The sequence below is a fragment of the Rosa rugosa genome, chromosome 1 (genome assembly GCF_958449725.1).
Source record: "Rosa rugosa chromosome 1, drRosRugo1.1, whole genome shotgun sequence".
NCBI classification, from domain to species: Eukaryota; Viridiplantae; Streptophyta; class Magnoliopsida; order Rosales; family Rosaceae; genus Rosa; species Rosa rugosa.
Window position 1 is genome coordinate 67599408 of NC_084820.1, and position 19858 is coordinate 67619265.

General features: G+C 37.5%; 3 protein-coding genes and 1 long non-coding RNA gene across 7 annotated transcripts; 1 reads left to right on the top strand and 3 right to left on the bottom strand.

The window, feature by feature from the left end:
- Positions 1-3165: 3165 nt before the first annotated feature.
- LOC133726330 (uncharacterized) lies at positions 3166-7530 on the bottom strand. 2 transcript variants are annotated; one of them, XM_062153856.1, is made up of 4 exons: positions 7166-7530; positions 5939-6184; positions 5153-5810; positions 3166-4996 (listed from the first exon to the last, which is right to left on the bottom strand). In XM_062153856.1, the coding sequence occupies exons 2-4, from the start codon at positions 6170-6172 to the stop codon at positions 3333-3335; spliced, it is 2556 nt and encodes an 851-aa protein (XP_062009840.1). In that variant the 5' UTR covers positions 6173-6184; positions 7166-7530; the 3' UTR covers positions 3166-3332. The 2 variants fall into 2 exon arrangements, with proteins under 2 accessions (XP_062009840.1, XP_062009839.1); XM_062153855.1 differs by having other exon boundaries at positions 5939-6174; positions 7166-7526.
- Positions 7531-10493: 2963 nt separating this feature from the next.
- Positions 10494-17811, top strand: LOC133726332 (uncharacterized). Of its 2 annotated transcripts, XR_009854763.1 has the most exons (6): positions 10495-10847; positions 11458-11529; positions 12834-12960; positions 13543-13623; positions 17243-17280; positions 17402-17811. It is a non-coding gene; the product is annotated as an uncharacterized LOC133726332 (long non-coding RNA). The 2 variants fall into 2 exon arrangements; XR_009854764.1 differs by lacking the exon at positions 13543-13623 and having other exon boundaries at positions 10494-10847.
- On the bottom strand, positions 13546-17235 carry LOC133726331 (probable methionine--tRNA ligase). The gene has a single exon (XM_062153857.1). The coding sequence runs from the start codon at positions 15536-15538 to the stop codon at positions 13742-13744; it is 1797 nt and encodes a 598-aa protein (XP_062009841.1). The 5' UTR covers positions 15539-17235; the 3' UTR covers positions 13546-13741.
- A 162-nt stretch (positions 17812-17973) lies between the features above and the next one.
- LOC133726334 (uncharacterized) lies at positions 17974-19827 on the bottom strand. Of its 2 annotated transcripts, XM_062153860.1 has the most exons (3): positions 19529-19827; positions 18656-19444; positions 17974-18118 (listed from the first exon to the last, which is right to left on the bottom strand). In XM_062153860.1, exons 1-2 carry the CDS (start codon positions 19647-19649, stop codon positions 18684-18686), a joined length of 882 nt encoding a protein of 293 aa, XP_062009844.1. In that variant the 5' UTR covers positions 19650-19827; the 3' UTR covers positions 17974-18118; positions 18656-18683. The 2 variants fall into 2 exon arrangements, with proteins under 2 accessions (XP_062009844.1, XP_062009843.1); XM_062153859.1 differs by lacking the exon at positions 17974-18118 and having other exon boundaries at positions 18576-19444.
- Positions 19828-19858: the final 31 nt, after the last annotated feature.

Here is a 19858-nt window from a genome sequence, read left to right on the forward strand (position 1 = left end):
TTATCAATATGCCATGTTTAATGGAAACAAGTTATCCAAAGAAATTTATCCACATCTTTAGACAGAAGAAAAATTTCTAAGTATCCGAATTTATTTTCATCAAACATGCATACTGCTGTTTTGTATTCTAAAACCACACTTGACCACTTCTTTGGAAGATAAAATTGAAGCATAGTTTTAAAACACAAAACACAATTTTAGTTTTGTTACTCGATCAGGCACAGTTACTTGGTCAGTTACTTGGTCAGTTACATGACCAGTTACATGTACCTGATCAGTGTTTTCTGCCAACATCAATGAAGGATGCTTTGTGCATCATAATCACTTATGCCAACAGAAAACCACAAAACACATGAGCTTTTATATTCTACCCATATCATTGTCTTTATAAGAAATTTAAGCTCATGCATCTGTCAATTTCAACGATGTGTAAAATTTGGGAGATTCTGGTTCTTCATACATCGTCATACGATCACAGATGCAATACCATATAAACAATCAATTCAACATGCATATCAATTCACACATACACATTGAAGCACAGACAATTGTTTCGATTCCAAGAATCCACAGAACAATCAAGAAATTGTAAATTTCATCCGGTCACCATCTACTCTAACCTAACGCACGCCGGGAATGCTTCTAGGGTTCTTGAGCACAATCAAAACTTAATTATCATGCTATGAATCGAAAACAATTTTCACAGAAAAACCTGTTTTTGCTTTTTCCCCAATTTGCTGCTTAAAAAAATCATAGCGGAAGCGTGAATTTTATATTTAACCAGATGCAGCAATCGACTTAAGTAACTTACCTTGATCAGGTACCTGACCAGTTACTTGGTCAGTTACCTGGTCAGTTACTTACTTGGTCAGGTACCTGATCAGTTACATGACCAGTGACTTGGTCAATAATCTGATCAGTTACTTGACCCGTAAAGCAAAAACCCTTAAAAAAAAAAAATTTATGTTTGTTTTGCAAAACCCTAAAACGATTTTTCATATTTGTGAGCCTATGCTCTGATACCAATTGTAAAACCATAGTTACATGCTCACAACATATGCACAACAATCATAATAGGTTTAAGGCTTACCTTCAGCAATAACAGTCATGGATTCCATCTTATGCAACTGCTTAACTCGATCACTGAATATAGTCTTCTGTTACTTACCAACTTGCTTCTCAATGGACAGAACAATATGCAATAGTCGTGGTAGTAATCAGGGACCAATTCATCTGTATATATATGAGACTTAAACCTCAAGAAGCTTCCCATTAAAGCATTCCTTGTCGGTTTAGGTTTCACTCTTAGATTCCTAATGTATCACAACTTGTAGCCTTTCTTGTCGACTAAGCAATGGATTACTATCCTTAATGAATTGATACACTATTCATTAAGTCACTAGTATTGATTTATTGTTTGTATCCATGTTAAACTAGGATTGATATTAAGCTAATCATCAATTACTTTATAATGATATGTGTTATGTCCATATTTGATCTTACAAATCTGCCATAAAGAACCATGATGAAGAACAAGACGACCACACCAAGAGGTGAATAATAATTTGAGAATTGAAAAAATGATTTCATGTTCACATTTTTAATAAATTATTTAACTTCTTAATTCATGATTGCAACTTTATGAATTGAATAATCATTTCATCTTGATATTTTCTTTAGGCATATACAAATATAGCAGAAGGATTATGACAAGATGTTCATGTTTTGCAAAGTTGATGTTGGAAAGAACAAACGCAGAGATATAGAGAAGAGATAGTGTAATTCAATTAAATTTCTTTTATTCTATCTTTCTAATATAGATGTCTCTTTTAGTCATTTTATTTATTGATGAAATTTGATTTGAAATGTAAAAATTATGGATGTATCTCAAGTAATTAGGGATGTGTATATAAAATTTCTCTCATACTATATACTAAAGCTCTAGCGTCTAATGAACAGTACTCTTCTAAGTAATTTTACTTTTTTGCCCTTGGGTCGAGTTGTGTTGTTTTGGCACCAGAAAGCGCGATTCTTTCTGTGCTTGAGAGAGGAGAGTAGAGGAACAAGGGAGAGAAGAAGAAAAGGGGGACGGACAGGAAAGAACAGGTGGAGAAAAATTGGGATTTTGCTGCGCACCCAATCCGTCTTTTCTAAAATGCTAGGCCGGATGAACAGTAACATGTCTAAGTTGTTTGACGATTTTGCCCGTACTTCTTGACACGTAGAACTTTGCCCGCTTCTTGAACTCGCTCTGTGATAGGTGGATTCCAATCCAGGAAAACACCAAGAAAAATAAATTTATCACGAAAAACCGCCTCATAAATCTCATAACCACCAATGCCAAGCACCATATAAAATAATTTTGATGAAATAAAAAGAGGAAAGAAAATGTTTCAAGTCGACACTATGATCTGGAATCAGAAAAAAAAAATATAGGCAACCTAATTTAAAGTCACTGTAACCAAACATTCAGCCCTTTCCTACGAAACTTCTCAACACCCCGCCCTTTCTTTATTCATAAATTTTACTAGAATGACCGGTGATCATTCAACTATACCACACACCAAAATAAAACAAGAAAAAGATTCTTTGCATCCAACAATTTTAAGACACTTCTGCCAACAAAGTAAAAAGGGAAAAAGTAAGACACTGGAGCCGACATGTATATGTTAAGAAAGGATAGTAATTTTATTGCTTAATGCTGTATTGAAAACAACTCGGTAAAGATGTGTAGTCAATTGGTGAAAACCGTCTTCTCTTCCTTTCTTCTTTGTTCTTCTTCGTTTAATTTTTGTACATTTTCTTGCTCTCTTCATTGTTATCCTATTACGAGTTGCATCAACATCGTCATGAAAAAGTAGAATATATGATCACCGGTATAAATTTCCATCCAGACTGCTAAAGTAAGCAATACCGACCACCATTTCATCGATCGCGCCATAGATATGGTGTGAATGTGTGATACTGTCCTTCGATGTTGGTGTAATTAATTTAACCTCTCTAAATGCTGCACACGAAAAAAACTATTCCAGCTTTAAAACACAGCTCCATTTTACTCTGCTGCAGCTTGTATAGTGGTATGGAGGTTTTTTTACGACCTCTAGTTCAGCAGACTGCAGATCACCCACACAAATGAAATGTAATTACCGAAAGACACTAATCAAATTCAATGAAAAATGGACACCCAAATCAACCTCAAATATTAAAATCTATCAGAACAGCTCTATAGCACTCTTGCAGTTATATGGTACACTATTCAGTTCAGCAAACTCTTCTATAAATTTATTATGATACATCATTCAAGTCCGCTAAATAAAGGACCGACTCCTTCCTTATTTTTGAGAAACAGGAGAACTATTAATCAGATATCTTTGCCGCGGTGGACGCCTTGTCCTCTTACCCCAACCTGTCACCGCCATACTTCTTTCCTCAGGTTCCTGCAGCTTCCCACATTGAGGCTGCTGCTCCATCTGGGGCTGACTAACTGCAGCCTGCACAGCACTAGAAGTAGGTAGTGCGCAAGTTCCCAAACGCTTCCTCCCTCTTCCCCCGCCAACCTTACCAGCATTTCTCTGTGATAAACCTGACTGCCAGCTGCTGCCGCTTGCTCTAATCGACCCTTCAAATGTTTGAAGATCCTCAGTCACCTCATTTCTTGACAAACAAGCAATACCAGGGAGAACATCCCTCTGGAAGTCCTTTCGTTGCCTCCCTCTCCTCGTCTGACCCCTTTGTGGCCGTTTTGACAGCGGCACTTCTTTTGGGTTGTCTGAAGGCACATTGCAGCACTGCTCTAACTTGGTTTCCGCCATATTTAATGTCATGTACTCAAAGTAATCCATCGCTCCCTTAACTTTTACCACATTATCCGTCTGTTCAAGATTTTTTTCGTTTGAAGAAACTATTTCTGCAAACCAAAGAAGGGAGTCGTCAATTACTGTTGCATCATCTTCACCACAAGCAGAAATTTCTTGATCAAGACCATGTGCAGCATTTTCCTGCATCTCATGAGCTTGTGATGATGAGATGGCAACCAGAGCCTCAGCTGCAACCCTGAATAAACCATCATGAGATGAATCAAAAAGTTCTGTACATTTTCTTTCCTCAGAAGCTTCTCCAACATTGACATCTGTTGCAACTATTACTGGTGCCTGCACAGCTATTCGAGTTTCTTCTTCAGTTAAACATCTGTTCAAGTCTATTTGGTGCCCTGAATAAGCATTGTCATTATCCAATCCCTTTTCTGAAAATAAACTCTGTGCTTTCAGTTGCTCTCCAACTCCAACAGAATTGTCATTGTCAACTGCTGAAGCAAGTGGACCATTACAAAGTGAAGCTGCCTCAAGCCAATGCAATCTTCCTTGTGGTGTTTCTTGGTTCCTCAGTCTGTAATGAAATTTATTATCATGCACATTAGGTGAAGGCTTTGCATTCGCCCTGCAACCTACACTCGAATACTGCCACTGAGGAACATGTTGTGTAAAATCTTTAGAAGCAGAACTATAGCTGCTGTCTGCATAGGGGAAGCCAAGTCTGATTGAAGGGTGATAACTGTGTAATTCATTGCTCTCAATCTTGGTGCGAAAGCAAACACCATTGTGGTGTGACACTTCAGATCCCAGACCTGGAGTTAATGGTATAGAATTGCAATCTACGAGCAATCTGTCCCTGATAACTTCAGGGTTTTGCTGCAACATCATTGAAGCCCCATTAGAGTGTGTGGAGGTGTTAAACAAACTGTTCGATTGACCTGATGTCCGGTTGTGGCTCAAGCTACTTGGAGGTCTTGCCCAAGTAGGAGGTGACTCAGAAATGGCGGCCACATCAGACTGAGAAGCCTTACCAGATGGATTTATATCTCTTTCAGAGATTTCTATACCAAAAATTGTCCTCTTGGCAGGCTCACATGCTTTCCTAGCTTCAGTTTCTGATGGTTCGCAAGGCTTCTGAGAATCTCGAAGGCCAAAACTTCCACCAAAAGAATTTCTTGTTTGATCTGAAATAAAACCATGTTAATCTGTTAGTTTAACTCGAAGACACTTCAGAGAAACCTAGTCAATGAGGTAGATTCACACATCATGGAATTTAGAGATTGAAAGAGACTAAGTTCTCGATGAAAAAGAAACAAGAAATTAAATAACTAGATTCTTACCAGCCTTGAGAGCATTTGTTAACCACTCCTTTTGGTTGCTTTGATTCTTCCCATGCAGATTACTAACTCCTCCATCCTTTCCCAGTTGTGGGTTCTCCGGGAACTTCTTTGCAAAAGGCCAGACACCTCTGTACACATTTGTTGACGCAGACATTTTATCAATCTGAATGGGTTCATTCAGAGTGGTCAAACCATAGCTTCTTTCTAGATACAAGCCAGAGCTCAAAGCACTATTGTTATTGCCAGATGCTTCACCAATGCGATTAAATGACACTTGAGCCTCATTTCTTCTGATAGGAGGATAATTTTCAGTTGCTGGCCCCAAGCAAACACCTTCTGGTTCTTCTCCATCACTGATGTATTCATCAGCTGGAAGTTCAAGGTTGAACAATCTTCTCTGAAGCTTCATGACTCCACTTTGGCTGGGGCCACCACTATTTTGCTGGGTGTTTCCAATAGAATTACAATATGATTGGCTGCTGATACCAGTAGTAGACATAGATGGTCTATGGTAATCGGGATTAACCAAGGGCAAACCAGATGAAAAAAGAGGTAATTGTGATGTCGCTGCTTCTTTTTGATGTTTGAGCAGTTCTTTGCTTTTGATCTCATTCATCAAGTCCTTTTGTCTTTCGTAAAGACGATGAAGTTCATTGAGCTGAATGACAAAATCACAGATAAATATGTTCAAGTAAAGATAACTATTTTTGTGGGTACACAGAGTTAGAGACTTTGTTAACAATACAGACTTCAGAGCACGAAAAACAAAGGTTGTAGAATGTAGACCTGATGTTTGAAAATGGATTCATGCTTCAATATCATTTGCCTCACTTGTTCCTTACTGCATCCATGAAATCCATCAACAACTGGCCTCGTTGGGAGTATGTCATATTGTTGCCCATTCTTCAAGGTTTTGTTCTCGTGCAGTAGGGACCATCCACCATGGCCAGCATTGTTAGTTAGAGTCGGTATGGAATAATATCCTGGTAGATACATCTTTGACTGTACTTCAGTTCCCATTCCTGCAATTAACTCGATAAACATCGACAAATTGGCTTAGATATAGAAAGAAGTACTGGACTTTAAAGTTCATTAATAGCAAAGAAGCAGAATACTCGGTATTTTACCAAGGGAAATATTACCAAAACAATCAGCAGACTAAATATGGCTTGAAACTAGAGGCGAATGAAAATTTCCAAAACTTCCTCAAGATTCGAGAACAATATTGATTTTCCAAGAAAACTAATGTCAATAATAACTAAACCAAATTTCACCAATGTTAATGCTGACCGAAATTTATATCAGAAACCTAACTAATTGAGCAAGCAGAAATCTTTACCAACAAATAGACTAAATCAGCAAGATTCCACAATTCTATTTTTTCAATTAGTCTACTGGCACTACCATCTTCATTAAGACCACAAAAATGGAAATAGATTATCATGCACAACTAATGGAAATAGCATTCATTTTTAGTGAAAACCATTAATCATACGTCCGGGTTGAGCACATCCTCAACCCAATCTTCCTAGCATCTGGAAAGGAAAGAACACATCATCTAGACCCAACTGCAGCTTTAAATTACCAAAATTGAATTGTAATGGTACATCTTGTGACCAAAAGAATAAATATATTTTGTTTTATTTATCCATGAACTCAACTAAAATGCTATCTGGTTCTCAGAAATGAAGAAGTTTATATCGTCTCAACTAAAAAACAATTTCCAGGGATTTACAGATGTCCAAAGCAATACTGAACACCCAGCTAGATAGTCCTTCAGACCAGCACAGACAAACCCAAAAACGAAAAAACTTGGCTAATCAACATCAAAAGACAACAAAGCAATCAAAACTTGACCAATTACCCAAATCAATGTTAATGTCTTTGCTGAAGATAACAAATCAAAACTAAGAGCAACCAAGAAAACAAAGCAAAGGCAGAGAGAAAGACAGTCATAGAATCAAACCCAAAAACCATCAAATTCCATATAAAGACACAAAATTTAAAATCTACCTCATAAGATGATCCTCCTCTAAGCTCTGCAAGAACCAGAACACAAAGACAAACACTCAACAGAGCCCAAACAAGGAAGTGGGTACTTCTCTACTGGCATTGAAGATTGGAGAAAACTAGGCCTAATTATCCCCAGACAGAAGAATATACAGAGAGAGAGAAGCAGTTTTGTTTCAGATCTGCTGGGCCAGAATCTGATGAGAAAATAGAGGAGGGATCCCACATCCCAAACACGAGAAGATCTTTCCTACAAATGACTTCAATTTTGTCAACTTGTGGTCTGCCATTATTCTAATATTTATATTAAAAAAAAAAAAAAGAATACACCTTGCTTCGCCTATGGCCTTGGTTTCAATGATTTCTTTCTCCCCCACCCAATATAATAATTACTTTTCTTTTCTGGGTTTTTCAAGATGTGAAAGATATGGGCTTTTTTTCCACATTTTTTCTTTTCTAGATTCTCTCCACCTTCCATGGTTTTTGGGTAACTCAATATTTTATGTAGGGAAAGTACTTAAAAAGATGGAGACACCTGGGTTTTACTGAAGCAAACAATCCTAACAGTTTCCTAATGTGGCTCAGACCCTACTTCATTGGATCTTTCTGGGACTGTTAAACCCACGCGCGCGTGTTTCTCGCATGAAAGATTTTCCTTGTCTTGCAAAGTACATCGTTGTACGATGACGACGTTTGCCTGGTCGGAGAGTCTTATTCACGCGCTTCCAGTAGCGCGTGGGGGATTCAGGATCAAAATCTATGTTGCTTGAAGACTTGAACCAAATTAGAGGGAAGTAAATTGGAATTTGCATTGAAGTTACGTTGCAATTATGCAAAAGGAAATAGACTGTTTTGTTGGATTTGTTTTAGTTTTGTCCAAATTTGATTGGATTTTTCTCCATTTTTATAGGTCAACTCAAACATATGGAATAATATTTGGGGGATGAATTTTGTTTTACGCTTTTATTACATCATGGCAATTATGGTACATAAGTATTAAGATAATGATATTTAGATTCTCTTTATTAGTGTTTGATTATTCACAATGTTGTTCGGACGTTGACATGTTAACTATAATGCTACATGACAACCAAGATTGGTTCTTATCTTCATATCTTCTGGAAACGTAGAACTGGGTCTAATCATTTGGCTAATCTTTCATTTCTTGTTTTATAAGCTTCTTTTATTGTGTTGAACCGTTTTGCATAATTTGGTAAAATCTATGACGTCGAACTTCACGTGAAATTTTACTGTTTAAATTTAATGAACTAAAAATACTTTACTTATTTGTCATCATGTTAACAATTCGACGTGTTATATTATTTGACCGTTGATTTCTTATTTTGTGTCGAACTGCTTCACTCAAAGTTATATTTTGGTAAAATTTGTGAGGTCGAACTTCACGTGAAGTTTTATAGTATAAATTTAATTAACTAAACATATATTATTATCTGTCGTCATGTTAACAATTCGATGTGTTATGTTTTTTTATCATGGATAAAAATCATAAACTTAGTATTAACATAATCTCCAACCGAAAAATACATTTAACTTTTTTTCTTTAAAAAAGACTGAAGTTCAAACTTTGACCTAGAGTCAAAGGAAAATTCATGGTACTAGGGATGATGTTTATATGGCATGCGTACCAAGTATTGCAAGTCAATGTATTTTTCCTATCCTTCATACTCTAGTTTGACCTATATATTAATATGGTACTTGGATGCAATAGATTATATCCCTTTCTTGTCCAAAAAATCATATACCTTTCGGCCCCGTTTGGTTCGCATCACATTCGAAAAAGATTTATTTTCCTTTCCAGACGGATATGGAATGGAATATGTTTTGGTATTTCCATGTGAGTGTTTGGAATATTACTAGAAATTCAATTTTGGAATTAGTTTTTCATTTCTATTGTAGTGTTTGGTAAGTCATAAGAATGAAATATGAAATTATAATTTTCAATAATGCCCTCTTACTAATTAAAGTACATCAATTTATAAGGAATATTGGTGGAGAATATAAATTTTTAGAGGGATAATTAATGTAATTTTGCCTTTGACATTGGGAAATGGAAATAGAATACCACCTATGACTAGGTAATTCTATTCAGGTTTTATGAGGGAGTCAATTTCCAGTCAAATGTTATTTTTTATTTCCTTTCCAATCTTTAATTACAACCAAACGGCACGTCTGAATGAAAAATGAAATTAATTCATATTCCATACCATGATTTCCTGCCATCCAAACGGGGTCTTCTTGTATGCTGGGTAATGGGTATAATCTTAGTTGGAAATAGCACACAATTTTGGAAGGAAATCTTCCAATCATTGGATTCATCAAATAGGCAGTTCATATGGAGTAGAGGATAGCAGAGGAATTTCATAATCATCAAAGAAATGTTAAGGAAATGTTACAAGATAACGAGTCACTTTAAAATATAAAACAGAGAAAAAGAGGAAGCACGGTAATAGCAAGTGACAAAAATAAGAGATTCACGAGACCTTACCTTACCCGCAATCGAACGGCCGTTATGCGTCTTAATTTTTTGATTCAATCTGCTATGCTTAATCTTGCTTATGTTTTGATTGCCTTTTGATTTTGTTGTTTCTTTCAAAGGGTCTTCACTTCATTTCATATCCCCTAGATACTTTTTTTTTTCTTTAATAAATTCTTTCGATTGCACCAAAAAAAAAAAAAAAAACCAGTGTAATAGAAAGTGGATGAAAATCATAACAGCTTTGTCATTAGTTAGTAGGTTTACATTTACAGAAAACAGAAATGACCAAAAATCAATCTTCTTGATTGCAGCTTGAGCTTCTTCTCTCTCTCATTGCTGCTTCAAGGTAAAGCTTCTTTTTGTCGTTCTTGTCCCTCTTCTTTCGGCTTCAATCCCTGCCTTCTCAATATTGTGGTAATTAAACATAGTAGATCATTATCGGCGACTTGCAATATAATAACGTGCATCACAAAATTGCAATACACATAGATGTATTTTGATATTAATTAAGACAAAGCATCAGAGACCATGAACTAACTGAAACCACACTAAAAAGACCAAAACACAATGTTTGAGTAAAATTGCTACGAAGCATGGTGTTGGAATCAAAATATTTAGCATCAATTTTTGAACCAAATTTTTTTTTTTTTTTGACTTTGTCAAGGGAAACCCAAAGGCTTTCTAGGCCCAAGATAAACCCCTTCGGCGCATGTGAAATGCTCCAACTGTGCATTGCAGCACAGTGCCCGGCCATTTTGAACCAAAAATTTAGTTATGCTCAAACAGCTTGAGCATTCAGCATTTATTAGATTCAACCATATTTCTTCCTATTTAAGCTACAGTTTCACCTTACAAGCTTAACTGATAGACAGTACCTTCCACATATTAATTAGTACCCACCTCATCCACAAGATGCTATAAATGCACTGCAAAAGTAGACTGAAAGAAGAAGAAGTGCAGGAATATTACGACTCAGATATCTTAGTTTTCAATTTCAAATTCTCAGTTTGTAAATCAAAATCAAAAGCTCAGATATCTCTCTCTCTCCCTCCCTCACTGACTCGCTCACTCGCAGCGTCTCTCAAATCAGCTCGCTTCTCTGTCTTTGATTCCCAAGAAGATCAGCTCGCTTTTCTCTGCACATTACTCCCTTCGGTTCCCGCAATGCTCCTCCGATTCTAATTACAGGTACTGTTTTTGGACTTATTGTTCGTTTATGGTGGTGTTTTGGTTTAGAAATTGGAAGCAATTGAGTATATGGCTATGTGGAATTGAATGGGCTTCAGTAATATAGCAACTGATTAGGATGGAATTTGTGACTAGTTGGCTGCAATCTGTGACTAGTTTTCTGCATTTTGAGAAAATAGGTAGAGCAGAGTAGCATGGAACTTTGACATTTATGCATGTTTTCCTGTTAAACTCTAGAGGATATATGCATGTTTTCATGTTTTTCCTTTTCTACTTCAATAGTAAAAGGAAGACTAAAAAGAGATCATTCTCTAAAATTCCTTTTCATGTATTGTATTTAGAAATTGCTGCATAAGAGTAGTTTCATCTGATAATTGCTTTTAGCAGGTTTTAATGGGATACTGCTTAAGGTTTCCTTTTTGGTGTATACTGGATAGCATCTCTGAAATGAAAAGGAAAATTTAACTTGGAAAGGCTGAACTGAACTGAAGGCTAAATTTAACTTGGTGCATACATGATGTTTGATTGGTCAACTTATGGTGTTCATGCTGTTTGTGAGTTTGAATTTTGAATATTTGCCTGGACTGGTTTTGTGTTTTTCTGATTTTAGGCTTACCAAGTTGAATTGGAGTCATTGGCGGTTGAATTAGACGAGGAGAACGAGCGGCTTTTGAAAGAGAAGGTAATGAATTATGCAATTGCTCTTCAATTGTGTTATTTTAATATGCGACTCTCTTATTCGTGAACTGTGTTTTCCTATTCTAATCTTTATGCTCTTTAATCTTTCCCACATGGTAGGATTAGCTTCAACAACACAATTAGTAATCTAATAGTCACAGTCAGTATTCGGGAGAATTAGAATAGTTGAATGCCAAATTCTAAGTTAAATTGGATAATATGTCTGTGCATCAAAGATTAAGGATTTTGTATCTTCTTCTTTGGCTGTCCTCATTTTATGCAATAGCCTATTTGCTTGGAACATTAACTATACAGTCTATACTGAATCTGAAAACTTTTCTTTTTCGTCCACCAGTTGATTACCATCCATCTTAACATAGCTACTTGCATAATTGATTCACTGATAGTTAAAACTCCCATTCAATTGACTAGTTAAATTAGATAGGTTTTGAATAATGCACAATCATGATTACAATGAAGATCATGATTGCAAGGATTGGTGTATTGGTACTGCAATACTATTTTGAATAACATCCATGTCTACCTGCAAAAGCATTTGGCATCATTTGATTACTCCATGATGACCAGAATTAAACAATACTAGCTTATGTCTACCAGCTTAAGTCTTTGATTGCCACTTCAGTTCTCATTTCAGCATAGCTTATGACTTTGCTAACTATATTGAGCACAGTTTGAACAATTATATGACAGGGTATATTCTTTTGGAAGGACATCCATTCTAAAAAGTTATAACTTTATTAGTAATATTAGTCTGGTATGTTAGTATGAGTTGTCTTGATAGCCAAATATGTTTATCACATATTAGTCTGGTAATATATCAAATATGTATTAAATATTAGTTGTCTTGAGTTAGCCCTCGTTTTCTAAGAGACTGGTAATATTAGTCTGCTTGATACCCAAATACTAGATTCTGTTTTGACATATTAGTAAGTTCAAGTTTAGGTTTAAGAGCTTAATGCCAACATTCTGTTTCAGTGTTGAGGGCTTAAGGCCAACATTCAACCAGAACATGCTTTAGCTGTCTTTCTAGTACATACCTTATTTTGTTATGAGAAATCATCCAAATTTGTACTAGTGAATCGGTCAGTCCCTCTGTGTTCTTGAGCTAGCTGCACAATATTTATATAAATGAATTTTGTTTACTGTTCAAAGTGGATGGCAAGTCTTATGCAGTCATCTGCACTGAATGTGTCACTTGTACAGTATATATACATCACCTGTTTGTACCAAAACTTTGTATAAGTGGTAGAATGTTTCTAACTGTTGATTTTCCTGTAAAATGTACAGATGTTGTAGCAGTAGCACCTCCATTTCTTTACTTGGATCAAGTGAAGAGCTCACTAACAGATCGTATTGAGATATCCGGTCAAAATTCTTGGGTTGGAAAAGGTGGGGCTTTCACTGGGGAAATCAGGTTAGTCTATTCTTCACACATATGCTTTCTCCTTGCTGTTAAAAGAATTTGTTCTTGTTCTGTTGGTTGCTCAGTATGCGCCTATCTTAAACCTTGCTGAGTTCTTAGTTCTATCTATGAAGCACAGCTCTATCACCTTCAGAAATATATAATTGAACTTAACTGGTTGTCTAAAAATTCCAAATATTAGGCCTAGAATGACTATGTCCAATAATTTGCATTAGCAGACTGGCACTGTAGGAAGCACTCTTGCATGGCCCAAAAGCTCCATTAAATTGCTTCTTTTAGTAGTTAAAATAGCAGGTACCTTTTGTGATACATTCTCTAGAAAGTTATTAGTTCCTGCCTGTTCTATTGCTGAATCGATGTTTGTTTGAATCAATAGGGTATGCATGAAATTTGGCTTCAAATGTGTCCTCAGTAATGTTCTGCTTTCATTTGAGATTCAATGATGTTTACAATTGAATGAAAGGACTGAAATCGTTTCTTTCTGGTTAAGCCTTTGTTTGTTTTTATCTATTGCCTGGAAAAATGTTTTTATATGCAATCAGTCTCAGTTTCTTTTTGTACGTCAATTTGCAGACATGTTCCCAGTGCCTACTGAACAAGCAACAAAACTGCAAGATAGGAGATGGATCCCTATCAAACCTCACATAACAGCTAGTATGCCTCTAAATCAGAATAAACCAAAATATATAGACGAAACAGATTTTATGTACAACAGTTAAAATTTAAACTCAGACAATAAAATTTAAACTCATTGTCAAGATATACTAAAAGCTTATTGGGTACGTTTTTCCCTATCAGCTTGACTTCCAGAAAACTTTTTCCGCAGAGATTCGACTTCTTCGCCGTTCAACGTTGTGAACAATGTCTTGGGTTCTCCAATCTTGTGACCATCAGGTACGATCTCCCAAGGCCGTTTTGCTTTATTGACATCACAAAGGGATTTGATCGACTCAGGAGGCAAGTTTAGCTGCTCAAGTACTCTAGCAGAAAATGAGGGCATGTAAGGTTCCAATAAGCAAGCAAGAAGATGCACTAACCCTACTGAAGTTTTAATGACAATGGAGCACCGAGGTCGGTCCTCCTTGTAGAGCTTCCAGAACTTGGATTCTTGGAGATATGCATTCCCCTCGCTAGAAATGCTCATGGCTATTTTCAGCCCTTGCTTTAGTTTGAGCTTCTCCATTGCTTCTATGTATTGCTCGACGTATCTACCGACTATTTCTGCTAATTCAAGTGTCAAGGCATCAGAGTCTGCATGTGGAGCATCAGGAATGGTGTCACCGTATCCTCCTTTGGCTGAAGGTTTGGCGACGAAACTCAAAACTCTGTTGATGAAGTTGCCCAAATTGCCCACCAACTCACTTTTGAGTTTTGCTTGTAAATCGGCCCAGGTGAACAATGTGTCTGATACCTCAGGCCTATTAGTCAGCAGGTAATAACGCCAAACTTCAACTGGAATGCCCGTTCCTTTTGCATCGTTTCCAAAAACTCCAATGCCTCTACTCTTGGAAAACTTGCCTTCTTCATAGTTCAAGTATTCAGTGACACTAATGTTCTTCATGAGTGTCCAATTTTCTCCGGTTCCAAGAAGCGCGGAAGGAAACATGACCGTGTGAAATGGCACATTGTCCTTGCCCATAAACTGATACAATTCGACATCCTCGGGATTCTTCCACCACTTCTCCCAGTGATCAGGAGTGTGACACTTAGTAATGGAGATGTATCCAATAGGAGCATCGAACCACACGTAGAATACCTTGTCCCTGAAGCCATCGTGTGGAACCGGAACACCCCACTTGAGATCCCTTGTAATGCAACGTTGTTTAAGCCCCTCTTTGAGCCAGGCATTTGTGATTTGAATCGCATTCTGACTCCAACACCCTTCCACTGATGCCTTATTGATGTACTCTTCCAACTTATCCTTGAGCAAAGGGAGCTCCAGAAACAAGTGATTTGTTTCCCGAATCCGCGGAGTTTCCTTGCATACCTTGCATTTAGGATCTTTCAGTTCCGTGGGATTCAAAAGCTTTCCACACTTGTCACATTGGTCTCCTCGAGCAGAATCATAGTAACATCCTTGAGTAGGGCATGTCCCCTCCACGAATCGGTCCGCTAAGAATCTTTTGCATGAGTCACAATGGAGCTGCTGGATTGTGTTTTCAGCAAGGCGATCACTGTCCAACAATTTCTTGAAGATTTGTTGGCAGACCTCAGTTTGCTGCGGCGTGGAAGTTCGGCCGAATTGGTCGAAGCTTATGTTGAACCACTCATAAACCTCCCTATGGATTTTGTGATACTTGTCACATATCTCTTGGGGGCTGCACTTCTCTTCCATGGCTTTGGTCTCCGTTGCTGTGCCATACTCATCGGTCCCGGAGATATAGACGGTATTGTATCCCCGGAGACGGCAGTACCGAGCAAAGACATCGGCGCTCAGGACGCAGCCAATGATGTTCCCGAGGTGGGGAACGTTGTTAACATATGGCAAGGCACTAGTGATCAGGATGTTTCGCTCCCCCGGGATGGGGAGCTTGGGGACGCTCTGGTCCTGCTTGGCGAGGTCTCCCATTTTCAAAGTTTATGATAATCACGCTAGCTTCTGACTTGGTTTGTGTAGGGAGAGATCGAGTTGTGTTTGTTTGTTTTTTTTTTTTTTTTGCTTAATTTGATGGTTGAGGCAATGAGGCTTCAATTTATATGCCCAAGTTTCTTGGGGAACAAGTACTAAATCCCTGTTTCGAGGAAAGTAATGCTTCCCATATCTGATTAGTATTTGATTATTTTCTTGCGGTTCTCGTCTCTCTCTACTGGCGGCAACAACCCCTAGCTCTAGGGTTTTGCTTGCCGAAATCGGTCTGATGGTGGTGATCGAGGGTCGCCGGCTTCTGGTGGTGGTGCCTTTCCTCCGTTCTTGCGGCCTTTTGGTGGGCTCAAGACTGATGTTGATGCTTCTCTGAAGGGGGACGTGTAAGGAAGGTATCAAGGCTGCGTTTGGGCAGTTTTGGCGTTGAGCAATTACATTTGGTGAGTGAAAACAATAGGGGAAAATCTTCAAATTAGGATTCTTTGATTTCATGCATTGTCTCAATTCTGGTTTGATATTCAATTCTTTGTAGATAACTTTGAGGGGTTCTTTAGATTAATTGCCTCAATATTTGTTAATGAATCTGGTCTTTGCTGTAATTTTCACCATGGAGATTTAGCAGCTAATGATTTTTTGGATTTGTTGGAATAGATTTCAATTAGATTAAGAGTTGTTTGTATATGAATATCTGTTAATTGTGATTCAGAGACCTCTGTCATGAATGATAAAGTAGATATTGTACTACCTATAAGTGTCATGATGGAGACCCGTATGGGGTGATCTGAATGCCGTCGTAAACTTTAGCTATTATCTCTGAGTTTTTCTGGATTTAGTTTCTTCACACTGATGCTAGATTGTTTTGAAATTCTTGCAATTTTCTATTAAGGTTGGACAGTGGAACATTCTATATTTATTGGTGATGGTACAGTTTAATACTTTCAGGAAGTCAACCGTATTCTCTTAGGTTTGAATTGTGAGAAGGCACTAGAAAAAAAATTATGTCCTAGAATCTGCTAAAGCGTTGTCTTCAGTACATGATTTTGATCTCCAGGTAGGCATTTACTAACTGTTGCATAATGACCTGCAATACCATGCTCATGCCAACAGTTCACAACCAAGGGAAGTCTGATAGGAATATTCCTGTCAGCACATTTTGCAGTGTTTCTCTGTGATCTTGCATTGCATCTGTTGTTTGGATACTTCTTTCGTGATTCCCAGTATATTTAAAAGGAGCTGTTATCCATACTCTAAAAGTGTCATCTTCAGCTCCTTCTATTTCAAGATTTTCAGAAATACCACATATTGATAGTAACTGATAAGGTATAGCAGCAGCGAATTGTAACAACTCTTGGACCTGGCTTCAGTTTTGTAATGTTCTGTGGTTAATTAAAGAGTTTCACTTTCCTCCATTTAACGTTTGGGAATACTGCTACTGTTAGTGTTCAAGTATATAAAGTTCTATCCCTTTCTCATTGAATCTCATTGTAAGGTATATAATCAAGCTCTGCATAGGTGAAAACTATATTGTATGATATTTTCAACTTTAGAGCGTATATTAACTCATATATCCTTTTCGATCATTTCAATTGTAATTACAATTCATTTGATAACTTTATTTGTCGATGAAATCGTAGGACTAAATGATTCATCAAAAAAGGGGATGACTGAAAGGTTTTGGTTTTCCTGTAGGTGTGGAGCATGTTGGGGGAGATGCTATATTCCTGAAGGTTTCTTGCTCCTAAATCACTGCATTATCTTACATTCCTAAAATGTGTTTAAAGATAGATCGTGAAGCCTTTATTTACTATACTTGACATTTGGTAATGATCTTGTTTATGAAAATTGCAGTGGATCCTTCATGATTGGAGTTCCACAAATGAGCAAATCCTTGCGTCAGTGCAGTCCGAGAACCTGCTTGCTCTCAAATAATTGTTGGCTATAGGCCTATAGCAGTGGTCTAAACAACTTGGGTCATCAAGAGTCTTCTTTTGTGCCCCTGAATTCCGATTTATGTGTGTTTAGAACTTTAGATGTAGGCCTAGTTCATTACTAGGTTTGGTTGGCTGTGTTTCTTCTATTTGATTTCTATAGTCTTTTTTCTTTGTTGATATTATTGGTTAGAACTTGTCTGAATAAACATAATGTATTATACAAAACAAATACATCATATTTCATACTTCCTAATTACGAATACGATCCTGGTTACAGTTTACATTTACATTGCTGATATGAAATATGCAGTGCAATTTGATGTCTTTCGTCTTTTAGTCATGTTCTAGTTACTATCATCTATGTTGCTTTGCTTCATTGCTTTTCTTTCCATTGCCACTTAATTTGCTTGTCGTCTTTCTCTTTTCAGGGGGGGGGGGGGGGGGGGGGGAAGAAAATCTGAAGATTTAACTCTGTAACAGACCCCTTTTTGGGGCTTGACTAGGGATAATTTCCCTACTTTACTCTGAAACCTTTCGCAACAGTCAATACATGCACATTTGACCATTTAGCCAGGTTTGGCATTGGTGAACAGTTTCATTGATGTGGCTTTACCCATATGTAACACTTCCTGATCTGCAAAAACAGCAAAACGATGAGCATGGACTTAGATTGCAGTTGATACATCTAGCAATACCATATATAGAATTCTTTAAGATATGAGATGCACTAGTTCATGAGTAACTGTAGGAAGTAGGAACACTAAGTTAAAAGTACATTTGAGTTTTTTTTACTTCTTAACAACTAATTTCATTTTTTTATCGAAAATTATACAGTGCACCTAATGTAGTGATACTGTGTTATGTGAAACCATCTTAACCGGATTCCTTGATAGTGTTTTCCCAACTAAGTAAGAATTTGACAGATATACAACATATTTGAGTTTTTTTTTTTTACTTCTCAACAACTAATTTCAACCAACTTTATACTTAAGATTTCTGAGCTTATTGTGTAAATTAACTTCATAATGCCAAGTTATCCATGAAAATTTCGTTAACCCTTCACAGATGCCCAATGATCAATACGAACTTCATTAAACCAAGTTAGTGTACTATATAAATTTTATGGTAACCCTTTTACAGATGAGTAAAATGGAATTTGTACACACTTAACTGATTACATTAGTTAACAATTTACGATCTCACCGAACCTTTCTACGGCCCATAAGCCCAAGAACCTTCTCCCAAAGCCCAGCACTTCCCACATTACTCAAGTCAATTACACTTGGGCTACAAGCTGCTACAGTCCAATAACCAGCTCTTATCTCATTCTTCAATTGCTCCTTTTCCCACCCACAATACCCATCAAAGAACCTGAAGTCCCCAAGCTCAACCATATTCCTCTTCACCATTTCAGCTGCGCAACCCACACTTTCCTTTGTCCCATAATACAATCCCTTCATCACCTCATCAAAAACACCACTCCTCCCAACTATAACATCACCCTTCTTGGGCCTCACTAAGAACAGCCCTTCCTCCAAAGGCCCACCGAAGAACAGCGGCCTGTCTGAGAATGTCCCGGCGACATCTAGAGCCGTTGATCTTGTTTCTTTGATTGACATTAGGGAGGGCCGGTTTAGTATGATGCCTGACGGGCCCAAAGGCCCAGTGGACAAAACCAAAATAACTGTCCGTTCAAAAATATGGACCCCGTCCAGCTTTTCGGTGGCAAGGAGTAGGCAGCCTCTTTCGGGCTCGTGGATTGTATGAGCCCACTTGTCACCAACAGTGATGGGCCGAGGTTGATCCACCACAGTGTCTAGATCAACAACTGAGGAATTAGGCACTTTGGGCACTGATGCTTTTTCTGCAGCTACCAGTTTTGCTCTGAATGATCGCCAATCGGTATTAATGGAAGGTTTGTGGTCATCACCGGACGGTGAAGGCGACTCCATCCGGCAACCTATAGTTTGACAAACACCCATTAAAAAATGCAAGAAGAAAGCAGGGAAGTCCTATTTGAAACAAAATAAATAGAGCATCTTACTTGTGATTGAAGATGGAATGCCAACTCTTTTGCTTTGAAATTGAGTCGAATTTCGCTTGGGGAAAGTAGCAGACTCTAAGGTTTTGGTGAAGGAATTCGAGGCAAGGAAACAAGCTTCCATGTCTGGTTCCTTTCTGCTCAAGTTTCTTTTCTCTTTTTGAGTTTTGATGGCTGATCAAATGTTCAAAGATGGCAAAGAATAAAGGGCATGATGATACTGATATATACAATAAGTTAGGCCAATGTGCACCACAAGGTTGTGTCTGATCCAATCCCATTGTTCATATCCCATCCCAATCCATGTTGGAGGTCACTTTTGAGTTTCCAAAA

Coding starts and splice junctions, on each gene's coding strand:
- LOC133726330 (XM_062153856.1), bottom strand. CDS start 6,172: ATGGGAACTGAAGTACAGTCAAAGATGTATCTACCAGGATATTATTCC. Junction 5,811..5,938: donor AATCCATTTTCAAACATCAG/GTCTACATTCTA, acceptor TTTGTCATTCAG/CTCAATGAACTTCATCGTCT. Junction 4,997..5,152: donor AACAAATGCTCTCAAGGCTG/GTAAGAATCTAG, acceptor GTTTTATTTCAG/ATCAAACAAGAAATTCTTTT.
- LOC133726331 (XM_062153857.1), bottom strand. CDS start 15,538: ATGGGAGACCTCGCCAAGCAGGACCAGAGCGTCCCCAAGCTCCCCATC.
- LOC133726334 (XM_062153860.1), bottom strand. CDS start 19,649: ATGGAAGCTTGTTTCCTTGCCTCGAATTCCTTCACCAAAACCTTAGAG. Junction 19,445..19,528: donor CATTCCATCTTCAATCACAA/GTAAGATGCTCT, acceptor GTCAAACTATAG/GTTGCCGGATGGAGTCGCCT.